The sequence below is a fragment of the Poecile atricapillus genome, chromosome 3 (assembly GCF_030490865.1).
Source record: "Poecile atricapillus isolate bPoeAtr1 chromosome 3, bPoeAtr1.hap1, whole genome shotgun sequence".
Taxonomy (NCBI): Eukaryota; Metazoa; Chordata; class Aves; order Passeriformes; family Paridae; genus Poecile; species Poecile atricapillus.
In genome coordinates, this window is record NC_081251.1 from 43,971,261 (window position 1) to 43,988,933 (window position 17,673).

Consider the following 17,673-nt stretch of genomic DNA (forward strand, 5'->3'; position numbering starts at 1 on the left):
TCCCACAGGAGCTGACTCATCCCTGAATTCACAGCCATGTTCCAAGTTCTATCACGCAGACATCTATTAAGCATTTTTTATTTCCACACATTTTTAATTTTGCACTCCTGTTTCTTCTTTCTTTTCCCAAGATGAATATCCCCCCCCCTTTTCACTTTGCTTCCCCACTCTATCCTGAAAATTTAAGCAAAATAATTCAGCCAGCTACTGTGTTATTTGAGGGAAAAGGCCTTTTTTTGTCTCTCAGACAGACAAAATGAACTGATTCTGACCAAGGTCTCCTAACATATATGTAAAAATATTTTTTAAAAATTGTGCCGCATTTCTAACCTACAGTAAGTTAGAAACAAAGCCCAAAAATGAGCTAGCTAACTTTAATTCTAACAACCCTTAAGTACAGAGCATTTACTCTTTCTAAACTATGACTTAACAACACAAATAAATTCAGAAGTATGAGAAATTTCTTGACACTAGACTTGAAATAGCTAATAAGTATATCATTTTATATGTCCAGCTGCATGTTGAAGTAGGCTAGTTCAGCTAAATCAAACAAGTCCCAAAAATGAAAATAATGAAAAACTATATCAATGAAGTGTATACATGAAAGAGCAGACTTAAATTTTTATTTGATCATCTGAAATCTGTCACATACCAAGCTCTATATATCCAGTGCAATATTGCCAGATTGCATGAAGTTTTCAAAATCTTTTTCTTAAGTCCTCAGTGAAATGAGAAAAAAAATATAAAAACAATCACTATACATGATATATATATATATACATATATATATCCCTTTGTGTCAAAGGGATCCAAACTACGAATCACTTCATGGCTTTCACTGAATCCAAGGGCCTCAACCTAGAAACCACAATATTGCTATTCAGTACAAGAAGAGCTAATAACAGGTAACTGGCATATAAAATGTCTATGACAGGAATAGTTTATTATCGTGATCCCTTCATAGTTGAGGGAAGTCCTAACCTTTTTTTTGCTCCATCCAGACAAAGGAAGTCAGATCTGCCTACTCATCTTTGCTGCTACAGCCAGAATGCTGCTGCAGAATGATACAGTCAGAACACTAAGTACAGGAGCTTCTACAACCACAGTGTGGCTTTAGTCCATAAATATACACATGTGCGTTTATCTTGACCTGCTACTCAAACAGGACTTAAATTCTCATGTATCTCAAAGAAATTACATAGTATTAAGGACATTTCTATAACTAGCCTCTGGAATTTTAAAGGACAGGTCCAAACACTGGAAGTGATATAAGGGACACAGATGTAAGAGGTCTACTATGGAAGGAGGAAAAAAAAAAAAAAAAGGGGGACAGAATAACCTCAGTACAAAATTACTACAAGACTGCAATATCAGTTGTGCCCCTTCAGCTCTGAGGTACATTCCATTTATTCGGTCCTTTCCCTTGATTACTAGTTCCATTACTTTTTTCCTCTTCATTACAAAACCATAGTCCTGTCTCTTGACAGAAACTTTCCTTGGTCAACCAGTTTCAATAATCCAGGAAGCAGTTTAGTCAGTATCACCTTAACATGGTGTTAAAAACTAGTATAAATAAGTAACTAAGTAAAGTAATCAGTAAAATAAGTAACTTAAGAATTTAATGGTCATTTTCAGCTTTCAGTTGCAAATTCAGACTTATCTGCATCTCTGTCTTCAGCAAGCACCTCCAGGATGTAAAAGCATTTTGACTGAAATAATCAGAGCCTATCCAACGTTATTTCACCTCTTCTTTATGGTTACAAAATTGGAGTTGCCAAATCACTCTGTCCTTCAAAGTAGCACCTATATCAGATGTGTTATCAGCTAGATCATATAGGCTACCTATAATACCATCATCCATTTTCTCTCATTTTTCAATTTCCCTCATTCCTTCTTCACCAGTCAGTACAATTTCTGAAATAACTAATATTCACTCAAATAGTCCTGCTAATTCTTTTTTTTTTTTTTCTGACAGCTTCTTCACAAATATCTGTGTCTTAATCAGGCCATTTTCTCTCTGCCCCCTAGTTTGTACTTTTTTTCAGATGCCACAGAAGAAGTGTTCCTGCTTTATTTTTTTCAATTTTCTTTCAGTTTTGTGGTAATTCTCTTTTCTTTTTCTCCCTTTAATGTTAGAAGCACGTGAGCTACAAGCCATGGGAATCTTTTCCAGTCGGCACAGGGGTCCAAATCTGTCCAGAGAGATACCTGTATTTCACATGGACTGAATCATCCTGAGGGAGCACAGGAGAGTAGGAGCCTCAGCTAATGGTCTAAACAGGTACATTCAGTCCACAATTTTATCACATCTACATCTGGAGGTGATTTTCACTTTACCTCCAACACAGAATTTGGCAATTCAGATTTTTGGCAAGCAGAGTCGTTCATTACAGCATAAGGCAAGAAAATTAATTTCTCATCTCATCCACTTTGGATTTCAAAGCAGTCAATGATATAACAGCTTTTGGATAAACATGTGGGTTACAGCAACTTAGCCTTGTTATCACATACCCAACTCAGCCAATAGCCCACTCAAGGAAACGTGTTTACAAGTTTAAAACCAAACAGAATTACTCCACTCATCCACCCTACAGGTCCTTTAAATCATACACCTCCTTATCAGCCAATATTACTTGACTATGATATTCCAGTGCACTTTCCCAGTTACGGCTGTTAGACTTTATTTCAAGTCTGAGAACACACTTATTTAACACACTATGAATTATCTATGACTTACAATTGGCACTTCTGGGAAAAATCAGAATGGAAAACAGGTTGTTTAAGGAGCTCTCTAGAAAGGTAATTGCTTATAACTGTTCCTTCTAATCCATGGATGGGCTCTGAAACTTGATCATCTCAGGTCACCACAACCTCCCAGTGATGACAAAACCCTGCTGAATACCGTAACGATCCAAGTAAGCAGATGCACAGGAAGGGTGCATCTTCAAAGTCCTCTTAAGTGAGTACAAGTGAGACAGAGTGTTGTATGCAACAAGGAGACACAAGTCTCTGAATACTGGAAACAGTGGAACCTAGTGGTGTATGGGTTTGTATAGTCATTTGACATTCTAACTCAATTCATATTAAGATGCCACATAAACAGAGTGTCATGCAAGAATTCACAGGAGAGAGCAGTTACAAATATCAAAGCTGGAAGACAAATCTTCACAGACTTTCATATCTTGGATAATCCACAGGGGAGAGAACTTTGACTGAAAGTGGCTTAAGTTTAAGATGACAAAAACTTCTGAAGCCTTCTCCACATCTCGGGTATCCATAAGGGTGCTCATTTGAGTGAGTCTTCAAGGTATAACAAGATTAAATTTATGCCACAAACTTATGTTCTCACCTCTGCCTGGCCAACTGACCTCCTACACATTCTTGTGAGAGCTGGGCCACTGGGATTCCTGCTTTTCCATTACCATTGATTGCATTTGGAAACCAATGTTCAAAAAGCAAAGTGGGATTAAGCATCTCCATATTATTTCCATAGAAAGCAGGCCACAAATAAGGAACAGGAGACATTCATCCATACACATCCGAGTGAAAAACCAATGATCCAGCAGCAATTCTAGGTTACCCCATTCTGTACTACTGCTGCACTGCTGTCTACTGGATTAAGCAAGGCAAAAGGATCCTTGCAGGTTAGACAATCCAGTAAGAAGAGCTTTAAACCAGAAAAAAAACAGGAGAAAGTGATTCCTGAACAAGTAAGGAAGATGTGAAAGGCAAGCCAAGGGCCTGAGTGGTAACAATGAAAGAGACACAGCAGTCCACAAAACAGAGCTGAATTGTATTCTCTCCAAGCATAGGCATGTAAAGAAGGAAGTGCCTGCAGAACAGCCTCATGGAGAAAGCTCTCAAACCTGTACTGAGGAATCAGCACACTTGGGTGCCTGCCTGAACTGCCTCTACACTGATGCATACAACGTGGGAACAAAGAGGAGGAGTTAGAAGTCTGTGTGCAGTTTCTGGACTATGACCTCACTGGGATAATGGAGACATGGTGGGATAGCTCACAGGACTGCTGTGCTACCATGGAGAGATAAAGGCTGTTTAGTAAGGACAGGCTGGCAAGGAGAAGAGGTGAGTTGTCTTTTATGTGAAAGAACGGCTGGAATTTGTGGAGTTCTGCCTTGGGACAGTTCAGGAGATGGTCAATAGCTCACAGGTTAAGACCAACAGGCAGACCAGCATGGGTACTACTGTAGTGGTATATATACTGCTATGAGCTATGAGCATGTAGTAGTAGTAGTGTACTACATGTAGTAGTACATGCTTTGGACTTCCTAATTAGGAAGAAGTAGATGATGCCTTCTTCAGACAACTGGAAGAAGACTCATGTTCACTGGTCATCCTTACAGTGAAAATTCTAGCCACTGTGATGTCTTCTCTGTGGAAGGACGATGTAATCTAGGGCTCAAGCAATCTAGAATTCTACAGTGCCTTGATGATAACATCCCAAGGTGATCACAGAGCCAAAGAAAGAATGATGCCTTGGCTGATCCGGTATGTACAAACAACAAAGAATTGGCTGCGCATTTGGAAGTTGCTGGCAGCCTTGGCTGAAGTTTGGTTGTAGACAAGTCAGTAGTAGTGTCCCCTCCTTAGCCTGAAATATTCCAATAAACAACAGAACAAGCTCCTTGAGATCCAGTGTTCAACAAAGAGCTACAGAAATATTTATTCTGTTTCTGAAGTTTCCAGAGAGAAGCTGAAAGAATCAAAAAAGCTAAGTAGTGTTCTATGCAAAACACATATTAAGAAATACCTTTCAATAATCCAACACTCTGGAAATACAAAACCACCAATCAGTAAACCAGCTACCTATGTCAACCATTAACAACAGCCATAGGGTGTAAAGTGCCATACTTTTGGCTTGTACCACTGCGGCTACAAAGCCTAATGCACAAAAGCCAAAGGCTACTCCAACTAGAAGGGAAGGAAGGAGCACTTCATGAAAGCGCATTTGAAATATGAGTTGATACTTCTACTGTAGTATCAATGGTGCTACCAAATAACACTGGAGGATTTTTATTTCCTAGCACCATACATAGAAAAAAAACTGTTACCTATAAGCCACTTTTTGAAAAAAAGTACTATCACCATTTGAAGGGAGATATGTGAAATTTTTAAAATACAAAAAAAAGTTTAAACATATTTATTACTGGGGTAGAATGAAATGGAACATACACTGGTACAGCTGCTTGTACTATACCAACTTTTCCTTGTGACCTTTTACTACAGAATGAAGAATGGAGTTTTCCCTCTACTGATGCTTAACAGAAAATGGAATGGTAGGAGTGCTTATTTTATCTAATTTCTGCATTAAGGTGATTAAGCAATACATGTTTTTGAATATATATGTGTTATATATATTTTTTCATCAAACATAAGGTATTTCAAATCTCATATCATCTTAAAAGGAAGAAAACTTACAGAACAACACATACCTGTTATACCCTGAGACTCTTTCTGTAGATCACAGTACCACAGTCTGTTCACCGGATCACAGCCTTCTCTGACAGACAGCAAGACATATCGACCATCATCCGACACCTGTAAGAAGTTACAGGAAAATTAAAGACAATTCACCCCCTGGAAAAAAGAAGGCCAACTTGAAAAGTGAGTTCACACATACAGAAAAATCTAGTGCTACTGTTAAACAATCATTACAAGCTACAACCACATTATAAATGATCTGATGAAGCTTCTTGATTCGCTTTTGCACATGCATGTACACACACAACAGAATTTCTGAAATGGTGTCTGCTAGTACAGAAGGTTATCAATCAATCCTTCTTGCTACTCAGGCTTTGCAAACACCCCACATGTCTTAACAAAGCTTTTGAAAGTGCAAGTCCAACAAGGAAAGGCAAAAAGTAACAAGAAGTCATCAACTCAAAAAGTCTCCCTCTCCTGACTGAGCTGTTATGAGCATATTCCAAAATTACTAAATTTTGATGTTTTATTAACAGAGCTGATAGAGAAGGGCTGTTTAGTGTCCACATTCTTATATGACCATATCTAATGGAAATTTAAACCTCTAGTCACAGAATACGAATCTGTGTTCTCGAAATCTTCCACTTGGTACTATACACAGCTTCAAAACAATTCTTATAATGATATTACTTCTTACATATATTTCAGTTTGTATTTGCAACATTCGTTATGCAAAATATCTGTAGAGTGAGCTGTGCAAAATAAATTTCAGAAGAACTGGGTTCCAATTATACGCCTATTCCAACAGATCCACAATTTTAAAGACATAAGAAAGAGACCTAGTAGAACAGAAACAAATTTCAGTGTATGAAAGGTAACAAAAAAAACCCCAACCAAACACTCCTTGAAATAAAAACAATCCCCAAATGAGTGTTTCCAAATCATATTTTACAAGCATTTTGTTAAGAGCAAATTATACCACAAAAAAAGTCCATACAGCTGAAAGCTTACAAGATAAATAGAAAAGAACACATAAGATTCCTACTGTAGCCAAAAAACATTCCATTATATGAAACAGCAAAGACATCTTTAACAGGGCAGCCTGCAAAATTGAGATATTCTGCCTTTTCCTTCCTAGAACCAAGTGTATCCAGAAATGGAAATCAAGATTAGGTGATCTTTCTTGAAAGACATATCTTCAGTGGTTTTAGGCAAGCAATAATTGCAGGTGTAAATTTTAATTAAGAAAATGATTGCAATATGCTGCTTAAACATCTGTCCATACTTGTGAAATCCACCCAGTTCCCTTCACTTCCTCACATACTGAAAAAACTTAACAAATAATTTTAAGTTGCATATAAAAATACTGATTTCAGTTAAACTCAAGAGTATGACACACAAAAACTCTTTCAGTCACAGTCAGAACCCACATAAATTTATTCTTTGATTCTCTGAATAAAACTGTTAAGAGAGGATTAATAACTTCAGCCAAGAAAGAACAGAGATTTGCAAATTTCTGATGTTGTTGCAAGGGCAATTCAGAATCTCTGATGACAGCAAAACTGAGTACATCTAATTTTTCCTTCCATATACCCAGCTGGACTAGTTAAAGAGTTGATAGCAGTTTATGTTTAATTTGAAGTAAGAATTCCCAAAGCATCTTGCTGGTGGGATACCAATTACGTGTCTCTATCACTAAAACTATTCTTATACCAGTGAGTTCTACAACCCAAAAGAATTTGACAGAAACAGGACAGGATGGTTGACTGCAGCATACCAAAATGTTCAGTACTATACTGCAGATTTAGACATCCATATTGCAAAGTTACAGTCTGATGAGCAATCTTGGCAGCAGCATCAGCTTATGCAGTCCTTAGCTCTTCCTATGGCTGTAGTTGCTCGTGTCCATGCAAGTTCATTGCCCATGTTGTGCCAGTACTAGCATCCACCATTTGTTAAGTAAACCAGTTCAGGGAACTGATCCAACTGAAAAAACTGCATGTTAAAATAAAACCCAAAAATTTAAATCTCCAATAAACAGAAAAGAAGAAAGAATCCAGAGGAAACAAAACACCCAAACAAACAAAACAAAGAATCCAGGAGGGGAAGGGGAAAGAAAAAAAAAAACAATCCACAATTAAAAAAGAAGAATAGAAGAAGCCCCTCTGCCAGATTAGTATCTCAATCAGTTCACTGCTCAGTTGCACAAATGGCCAAGCTAACACACAGTACCAAACAGCTGGAAACATGAATAACAGGGGCAGAGATTGCTCAAGGCAGCTCAGACTGAAGCACTGAAGAATGTGTAATCACAGCCCAAATGCCACTGACCCTACACTGTAAACAGGCAAGGGTCAGGTTTTCAGCATGGCAAAAGGAAATAGGACTTATCAACTATCATTTGAATTACTCTTACACTGCTACATCATCTTCATGAGTTGAGCTGCAATTCCTGCTCTTGGCTCACAAATTTATGAACTGAAATTTCCTACTAGTTCCTCACTCAATATCAGAATGCATTTATGGTTCAGCATAAGGGGGACAGCTGCAAAATCAGACCTGGTTTCCCACATTTAAGATGAAAAGGAAACGTATCTCAAGCATTTCTGAGAGAGATCTGGAATGCCAGTCAATGCACATTTCTCTCATTAAAATAATTACCATCATTTCAAATAACAGGTAAGCAGGCTATAAAGCAATTGCACTTCTTAAAACAACATTTAGTATCTGTCAGAACAGGACAGAAGCAATCCTGTAGCCTTTCAACTGGAGCTTTTAAAAACCTTCAGCATAACAATGATTTTACTGGCATAAACACAGTAATCTCTAACTCAGGACTAGTAAAGGAAGGATTATTTCAAAGAGCTGATGTTGGTATGTAGGTTTTAGTTTCATTATTACTGTCATTCAGTCAGTTGGCAATTTTGAGTTTGTTAGATCTACTATTTCTTAAATATTTCTTGTGACCAACATTACACTTTACAAACATACACAACAGTATCACTAAGATAGCTGTAGTCCCAACTAATATTTTATCTAGGCTGTCAAGCATCAAAACCTTCAAATCCTCCTTTATGGTACCATTTTGGTTTATAGTGGAGTGTTTTCTCTGGGTTGTTTTTTTTGCCTAGCAATTTTGCCTCAGTGTTACCTGTTCTCTCCATTTTGATGAACAGAAATCACTGCTAAGACAAACTTTAAGAGAAGAAGCGGTTTACCCGTAACTTTACTGTAAATACAATTCATTATACAAGCCATATAAGGAACTGCAAAAGGCTTATGAGGATCCACAGAAAAAACAAAATGAAATATTTTGTCTAGCAGCAGCAGCAGCAGATTTCAGACCAAAAATTCATACATAATTGAACAAACAATGACAAAAAAGAATGAACACAAGAAAGCTGTTGGGTTTTTAGACTTCCTGGTTTTATGTATCGCTCAACTAAAATGTCAATATGAGAGATATTAGAGTGCCCTACTTTCAAGTCATGTGCATGCCAACAGTAAATATTAATGCAAGTTCTGTGGATGTTACCTGGACAGTCACCACTGCTGGACTGAGGATACAGAAGAGCTCTCTATATTTAATTCACAAGTAGGGGCCCTTAGATTACATTGTATTCTATTAAGGCAATTATTATTGCCTTATACACTTCATTCCTTTATAGATAATAAGTGCAAAAGTTTTACTACCTTTGCCCTTTTTTATAATCAAGGTGGAAAAAACCTAATAACTGCATGATTTGTTTCTGTGTAACAAGGTACTAAAAATAAAATAAATAAAATTCAGTTATTAGATCCTATGCCTGTGTTGAGAAAAAGATAAACTCTCTCCTTAACTGCAGGCATTAACATTCTGGTAATCTACAATCTGATTTGCATCTGCAGTTATTTCACAAACTACTGCTCTTCATGCACTGGTACCCTTTGCATATGAAACTGAGCAATTGTCATTGCTATCTAATGCATTTCCAATGAAGCACAGCAAATGAATCACATACAAAAAAAAGAAAAAGAAATAAAAATTAAAGTTCACAAAAATCACAGACAGAATCAAAGCTTTCCAACAGAGCTAAAAGGTCAAATTACTAACTGTAACGTATCCAGCCATGAAAGATCAGATCATCCAGAAAAAGAAAGATGTGTGGCAATAAAGATGCAACCATGCAACACATGGAATTAAGAACTAGGAACTAAAAACTCATTGCATCAATAAGCTGGATTTTCACAGCTACAATTTTCACTATATGCTATGGATGTAACAGCTTAAAACCACACAGAGTAACTGAATATATTTTTTAAAAAAAATACTTATTTAGGAATGTACCCAGTCACCACAGTAAAATGGATTCATGACAGCAATTACTTCCTTAACTTTAGATATATTCTGCACAGACTTTTACGTAACACCACTGACCCTGGATATGACCCCACTAAGAAGAATTTACATGCAAGAAACCTTTCACTTGCTGTAGAAATTACCTCTTTTGTTGTTTATGAGTATTTTTAAGCTTTGATCAGATGAACAAAGGAAAATATTAAGAACAAAAACCCACAAAGCATGTGGGTTCTAGAGAGAAAAAAAAAATTACTGTAAAATTTGCTGAAACATTTGGCAAGTAAAGAGCAATTACACTGTGTGTTCTACTATCACAGATGTGCACATGCGCCAGTGCTGCAAAGATCTGCCTGCATGATGACAAAGAACCCCCACAGTTGTCTCCTAGCCTTTCAAATTCTATTTTTATTATCTCACTTTTTATTAGAAAAATCAAAGCTATTTTCTTTCCTAGAATAGGAAACCCTTTTGTAAAGGGTTGTGGATTTTTGTGGGGGTTGTGGGGTGTGGTACTGGTTTGTTGTCTTTTTAATAAAGGAAACCGATAGCTACATTGTGATATTATCATTGCAGTGGTGCCAGAAAGTCACTGAAGCTTGCAAATAGCTCCTATCACATTTTATGTTCTCACAGTATTTTGAGATGTTGAGGATTGGGGCACGAACTCCCTCTCACAAAGCAACCTCTTGGGAGCTTTCTGTCTGCACAATGCAAGCCACCTGAAGCTGCTGCTCTCAGGCTACAAAGGTGTTGTTTTGTTTTCTGTTTGCAGAGTACTGGTTTCAGAATCAATCAGATTTCAGAAGCCCTAATGATGGGTGATCACAGGAATGCGTAATTTCAGGATGAGGTCAAATATAATCCCCTTCCTACATTCTGAGGTGCAGGCCTGACACACTTTATGCAGGATGTGGACACAGTTATATGCAAACAACATTCTGATGTGCTCTATCCACCCACTCACCAGGTTAGAAAACTTGCTCTGGGCATTCATTCAAATCCCTTATTCCAGCTGGGTTTTTATTCTTGGATTTTAGATACAATGTGCTGAGATAAAGAGCACTTCTATTCTGACCATATCCTTTTGAGCCTCTGATAACTTTGGGATTGAGAGAGCCTACCAAAGCCAGAGAAAAGGGATTTTGACCCTAGAACATTGTGCTTATGACTATTACAATTCCAACAGAACCCCAGGCAGCCTTGCTCTAAAGAGGAACACAGCAATACGTACACACATATTTACATGCATTCTCTTTCCTAAGTCTAGCACAGAATAAAATCAGTAGCTTTCTGGGGTGACAAACATCACATACATTTTTTACTGTGGCTTTCAGCTTGATTTTGAGCAAGGAAAGCACCAAAGCACCTGGAACCTGGCTATGTAAGAGATTATCAGCTCCCATAGTGCCATGTGCAGCCATGATTACCTGCCTCTTTCTTAAGAGAGTAAAATTCTCTGGGCCTACTGCCAGAGCTGCAGGAAGATATTAATACTAGACTTCTATTCAAGATTCATCCTTGACTTAGACAGTGTAAGGCTTTAGAAAAATTCCCACAGCCCTGTTTTACCCAGCAGTGTGTGTCTCACTTGAGCAAAATGACAATGTTTTCAGCCCTTCCCCTCCATGCTGCTCACTTTTCCCTTGTGGATGCTTCTGCACTGCTGCAGTGAAAACACTATAGCCAGCACACATCTGGCACAGCCTACTTCTCTGTGCTCTGAATTTCACATGCAAAATCACCCCCCCCGGTTTAGAACCATTGATAGAATGGTTCTAAACCCCATTTAGAACCATTAACTGACAGCTCTAAATATAAAATTAAGAATTAAAAAAAAAAATAAAAATTGTCAATTCAGAAGGCAGTGCACAGTGATTGTTAAAAAACATGAAAAATTGTTCTTATTTTACTGCTGGCAGAACTGGGATAGGAGGGTTCTCCTCACCCACTCCTTTCTGTTCTGTTTACTTTCCTGGTGTGGTACCACAGGGACTTCTTGCACTACCAACTGTGAAAGACTGTTATATAACTTATTGTTTAACTTTGAGAATAACAGTCCGTCTGTGAAAGAGAGATATGCTTATTCAGTCTGGAGAAGAAGCAAGAAAATGCTACTTCAACAGAGAAGCATGGGAAGCCCCTGTTTTCCCAGAGTACGTATGACATTGCCAAGGTTTTAAAAATCTCCATACCAGAGTGCCCTCTGCCGGGCTGTTATTTAATTAAATTCTATCCCTGCTCATCACAACTCTCCCACCATTCTAGAATCTGTACCAGAAATGCATATGCTTTTTCTAGACTAATTAAAAGATTTGATAGCCTCTTTTTCAAAACTTACATATCTGACTAACAATAAACAATATTTTTCCTCACAAACAATCCATTCAAGTGAAGAGCTGGAAATACATCTATATTTCTCTGCCAACAGCATTTTCAGCACCACAGATTTTATTTAAATCAAGCATACTTAGGGTTGATGTTGAATGTATAATAAGGAAAAGAACCATGGAGCTATTTGCTTGCATATTGTCTTGTAAATACATTAAGCTGACAAAATTTTATACAATGCTCTTTTGTCCTTATGAATGACCTGGTTTCTGATCATCGAGATCTTGAGAATACAAACCACTCTGACTCCCTACAGTGCACCTGAAGTTATTTTTTATGAAGCATCATGGCAACATTATTAATTTTGCAGTCTCTGAAGGATCTCCTTGTCAGGTGCTTTTCACTTGCAAGTGAGGTATTTGTCTTCTTTGACCTTGGTTGCAAGATCTGCAAATTCTGTTCAAACCTAGGTATGAAAGTTCAACTCTCCCCCCACCGTACAGAAACGTTTGGTACTTAAGACTAGAAAACCCACACCATAATTCAACTGTTTTCACTGAAGCTTGGGTAAAACAATGTTTCTAACTAGTGGGACTAGCAAAGCTGTGAAATTAAAACATTTTTAAATTTATCTGACAGGAACGCATGGAAGAAAGCATGCATTTTATAACATGTTGAGCTGTGCAAAGTTGTATTTTAAGATCTATAGCAGCAGCTTAGCACCAAGGAAGTATATTCAGGACAGCACCAAACAGGCATATAATTTGATTTTGACTAATGGTATTTTAATTTTTCCTCCATTACTTTGTGGTCTTCTGCTTTCTCAAACACTTAGAAAAACTGAACAGAAAACTTGTTGGAATAAGCTGAAAAGAAGACTTTTACCCATTGCACAAGGATGAAACCACGTTTTGCAATTGCACTGTTTTGGTTTGGGTTTTGTTGTTTTGGGTTTTTTTAATTGCAGAATATTTTTCTCCTGACCATTAAAAACCATTTTTTAATCAGTATCACTACAACAGAGACGTGTTACAGCTGGAGCTCACAGCACAACCTCAGAATACCAACCCTTTTAAAGTATTCTCACTTAGAAAAGATAATTATTATATGCAGAGGTGGATCACTGCATTTCCACTCCTCCCTAAAATAGCCTTTCTTCCTAAATACCAACATCTCTGGAAGTTTATGTCTGCTAGAGGTCATGAAAACCAACATAAGCAGCCCTACCCATCCTGTAACATCTGTTTATTAAACAAAATCCCACAGTAGGAAGGTGTTTCTCTATGCACTGTCCTTCCCACTTCCACAACAGTATTGGGGCTGTTCAACACCAGTGGTTTCGGAACTCATAGCTCTGCTACATTCCTTTACCCCCCTGTTCTAAAGCAAAAGTCTAATTAATCAGACTGCAACATGAAAAATGAATTTGCCTTCACAACATGTGTAGTTTAGCACATGATACTGGAAAGGAATACTAATACTACTACTACTACTAATAAGCATCACTAATGTGAATCAGGGGATACATCATTACAGGACATTTGTCACCAAAAAAAAACCCCTTTATTTATGGAACTAGGGAAAAAAAAAGCATAACAATGTCCAAATTCCATCTGATTGCCACTTAAACCCAAACTGACTGGTTTTTGAACCGTTAAAAAAAACCCAAGTCCCATTTGCAAGCTTACATTGATATTCAGGCCAGTTGCTAAAAAATGTTTCATGAATACATGAGATTGTGGTTATTTGCAGAACCTACAGATTAAGTCTGATTTGTTAGAGAAAGCACAGTGACATCACTTTACTGGGAAGCTCTTCATATTCTCACTTACTGTCTCATTTTAAATCCCACTGTTCAAATTCTTTGAAAGACTCTTTGTTTTCTGGCAGCCTACAGTAAAGACACCCCTAACATTTTCATGGGTTAATGTGTTGGAAAGTGACACAAACTGATGACCACATTTTTCAAAAGAGGTTGTCACAGAGAAAAGTATGTAGGAACTGAGTACTCCAAACCAGGCTAAAAACACTTAATATTCTTCAAAAGTGTCGGACAAAATAGAGCCTATAGAAACAAAATGTCTTATCAAACATCGGAGGCAGGAGAGTACAGAGTATTAGAAGTATTCATCCACAAGAAAAATGTCAGTTCCCTGATAAATTGAATGACCATCACTTCAAAACAGTGCACTCAACTGCACATCACTAAATTTAATATGGGGAATAAAACACATTAATTAGGTTTACTGGGACTTTGCACTATATAGTAGTAGTTCAACAAAATGAACTTAGGAAATTAATTCCATTTCCAATAACACAGTCTGTACCATATGTGTGCTGATAAAACTTGTTGTAGGGAAACTTAAGAGTTCTCCAATTACACACACAGTATTAACATATTTTGACCTGTATATTTCCATTCCTCAATTAAGAAGAACAAATATATTTATTTTTCAGGGAAGACATTGCAAAATTAAATATAACCAAATAAATACGTGGCAGGGAATATCCAGACATGCTGACTATTAGAATAAGGTTTTTGCACAGGAATTAGAAGCTGGGGCTAAACACTGACCAAGAAGAAACAAGAACAGTGACACATTATCCATCAAATGATGTTCTCTGTCTTGGAATGTGCATCAGGCAGAATGATCTCAGTGAAAAAGAGCTTTTGATTGTGTCTTTGCAGGCTGGAGGAGTGATTTAAAGCAAATTAGGCAGTCTTATTTTCAGAAATTCTTAATCAATGATTCTTAGTTCAATTGTCAACTCTACACTAATAAAAAGTGTTCTTTTAACAACATGTTTTAAAATTAATATCTACTATTAGTTGTTAGAATCTAAAACACAGATCATTACAGTGATATGGTGCAGGATGTTTACCATACCTCAGCTCCACCCATCCATTTTGGTTCATCAGGAAATTCAGCACATAGGATATCTTCTGACTGGTTAGTTCCTAATACGTGATAATGCAGCTTTTGATGAAGATTAGTGGAGGTCTCAGTGCCTAGTGAAATGCAGATATTTAAACCAGCAAGTTCTCAAAGAAATGCAACAATCATATGGAACCCTTAGAAACTTCTGTATCCCTTTGTATATAAAAGAGAAATTCAGAGGAGAGAACTTCTCTTCTGAAATGGTTCCAAGTAACAACCATTCCCCTCCAAACAAACACCATCCTACAAAACAAGACAAAACTTCATGCTGGAAACCTGTTTAAACAGGAACCCTTTCCTTTTATTGTTGATAATACCTTCTCGAAATTTGAAGGTTTATCGTTTCAAGCTTTGCTTTTTAGAAATAAGAGCAAGCGAAGCGAAAAAAAACCAAGAATCCCTGCCACCCTCTATTGACACTTTTATTTCTATTTCACCCAGAGCAACTAAGGGGAGATTTACTGCTAATTAACATTTCTAGAAACCTTCATACTTGCATTTGCTGAAAATATAAAAGTGATGTATTTTAAAGCACTGCATGAGGTGCCACTTGATTAATTTAAAAAAAAATAAATCATTCTTGCAATATTTTCCAAGGTTAGTATCTATCTTACAAAGTCTGGCAAAATTATAGGCTTCAAAAGCAAATACAGAGGCAAAATTCAGGCTCTCTCCAGTTTAACAAAGAGCACATCTCCAGAAGAAATTTTTCAGTAGCTCTGCTTTGTAAAAAAAGCGGCTAAATTCCTTCCCCAGTGATATTCCTCTGCAAGTCTTTCCACTTTGTGTGGTGCTCCTTGAATTTTGCTAGCATAAACATTTTGTTTTGCTTTGCTGTGAACCACACATGAATTAATCTGGTTGAACAACAAAAACTTTATGCCTCACATTGCTATTCATGAGGTCCATCTCCAAGAGCAGTTTATCTATGCCCACACAAATGCGTAAGGGGAAAGATCGAAGTAAGCTGCCACCAGACATGAAATTCTAGCCAGTACCACGAACAATATGGAACCTAAGTAAATCATCCCAGAGAAAAAGAAAAGGAGCATCAAACTTTTATGAGAAAAAGAAGGGCAGGCAGACAAGAACTAACTCCCACTAACTGAACATAGGATTTGGCCACACAAGACATAATTTGATCTATAGTTGCACAATCAATACAGCTACTTATTTCAATATATATTTGTAGAGCTAATTATTTGTTGCTCCAACTCACTGCAAAAGTGATTTTGCTTCCACATAGCATGCAATTAGAATGGTCATACCTACCATCACTTTTCCCATCTTGTTCTGGGTAGCAGTTATAGAACATGCCTTTTCCATCATGGGTCCATGCCATGCAACTGAATTTAACTCTCTCCAGTGTATCTGGGAGATCCTCAGGACCTTCTACTTTCATAAACTTGATAGTAATCCAATCAGAGCCACTAGAACTCAGGCCATATGCAAAATATTCACCATCTTCACTGAATGCATAACCTAAGAAATCAGAAACAAATGAAGAGAGATCAAATTGAGATACTAGTTAAAGGAAATGTTCACCAAACACTAAGATAAGGTTTATTTTCTAAAAAACAGTGCAAGACACTACATCTGCTACCACTTGGGATTCACAGCACTTTTCCAGTCTCTGTGACTTCTCAATTCATTCACAGATCCAAGTTTAGATGCTGATACTCAGTAAGTGCATCCATGTTCAGTAACACAGCTTATGCCAAACATCTGAATTATGGTTTGAATTGTATTTCTTCTACCGCCCTGAGCTTGGCAGGAAGAGCTAGAAAATGAAAATGAACACTGGTAAAGAACTTAAGCAAAATTTTAAGAGAGAAACAGTACCAAAGAAGCTAAGAGAGAAGCAAGCTATGTGTCCTGAAATAGTGTAAATATCACTTAAAAAATTGAGTCACTGAAAATTAGTCCCTTTAAAACCCTGAAAACCGAAGTCACTGGAAAACTTTGCCACTAGCACGCAAATGGTTAACTACCAGTACTCTCAGCTAAGACCTGTTGTCGCTCTATTGGGAATGGCTGACACAGACTCTCCTGTGAATTGAACAGGAGAGTTCTTTCTCTCTTAAGGTTTATTACTTCAGATCTTCTTTTATAGACCGATATGTGAAAGTACAAAAAAGTACAACTCTTATTGGTTAGTAAACTAACACATCACCATCATTGGTCAGTGGGGTACACCACCCCTTGACCTTCTCTTGCAAGAAAACAAGGAACAGACAAACAGCACCTGCAAGGCTGTTCTCTATCTCTGAGGATTGTTTTAATTCCTCCTTGTGAGTTCTCAGGCCACTTTCTCAGGTGAGACTGAGAAAGTTATGTGGCCTGCTATTCCACAGGCACTGTGCTGCCTGCTTCATAGTTATAATCCATAACCTGTGGTATATATTTCACTTTATCCAAACACTAAGGAATGAAGAGCTTCCATTGTAGTTGATAAAGATCAAATTCATGCTTGCAAATTAAGTCAGGTGAAGAGACTGAATTATCATAGGCCTGTACAGACCTGAAAGCAACAACCAAAAAACAATCTAAGAAAACGCTGCATTTCACAGACATGATAGTTTTGAGAGGCACCACTGTGCCACACCAATATATCCTCTCCCATAA

General features: G+C 37.4%; 1 protein-coding gene across 1 annotated transcript in view; it reads right to left on the reverse strand.

Annotated features, from left to right (window-relative positions):
- The window catches only part of PREP (prolyl endopeptidase), an 89,648-nt gene that overhangs the window by 60,765 nt on the left and 11,210 nt on the right, over positions 1-17,673 (reverse strand). The window contains exons 5-7 of the mRNA XM_058835066.1: positions 16,321-16,530; positions 14,998-15,119; positions 5,454-5,559 (exon numbers count right to left, since the gene is read on the reverse strand). Coding sequence (XP_058691049.1) covers positions 5,454-5,559; positions 14,998-15,119; positions 16,321-16,530 — 438 coding nt within the window. The remainder of the gene's footprint in view (positions 1-5,453; positions 5,560-14,997; positions 15,120-16,320; positions 16,531-17,673) is intronic.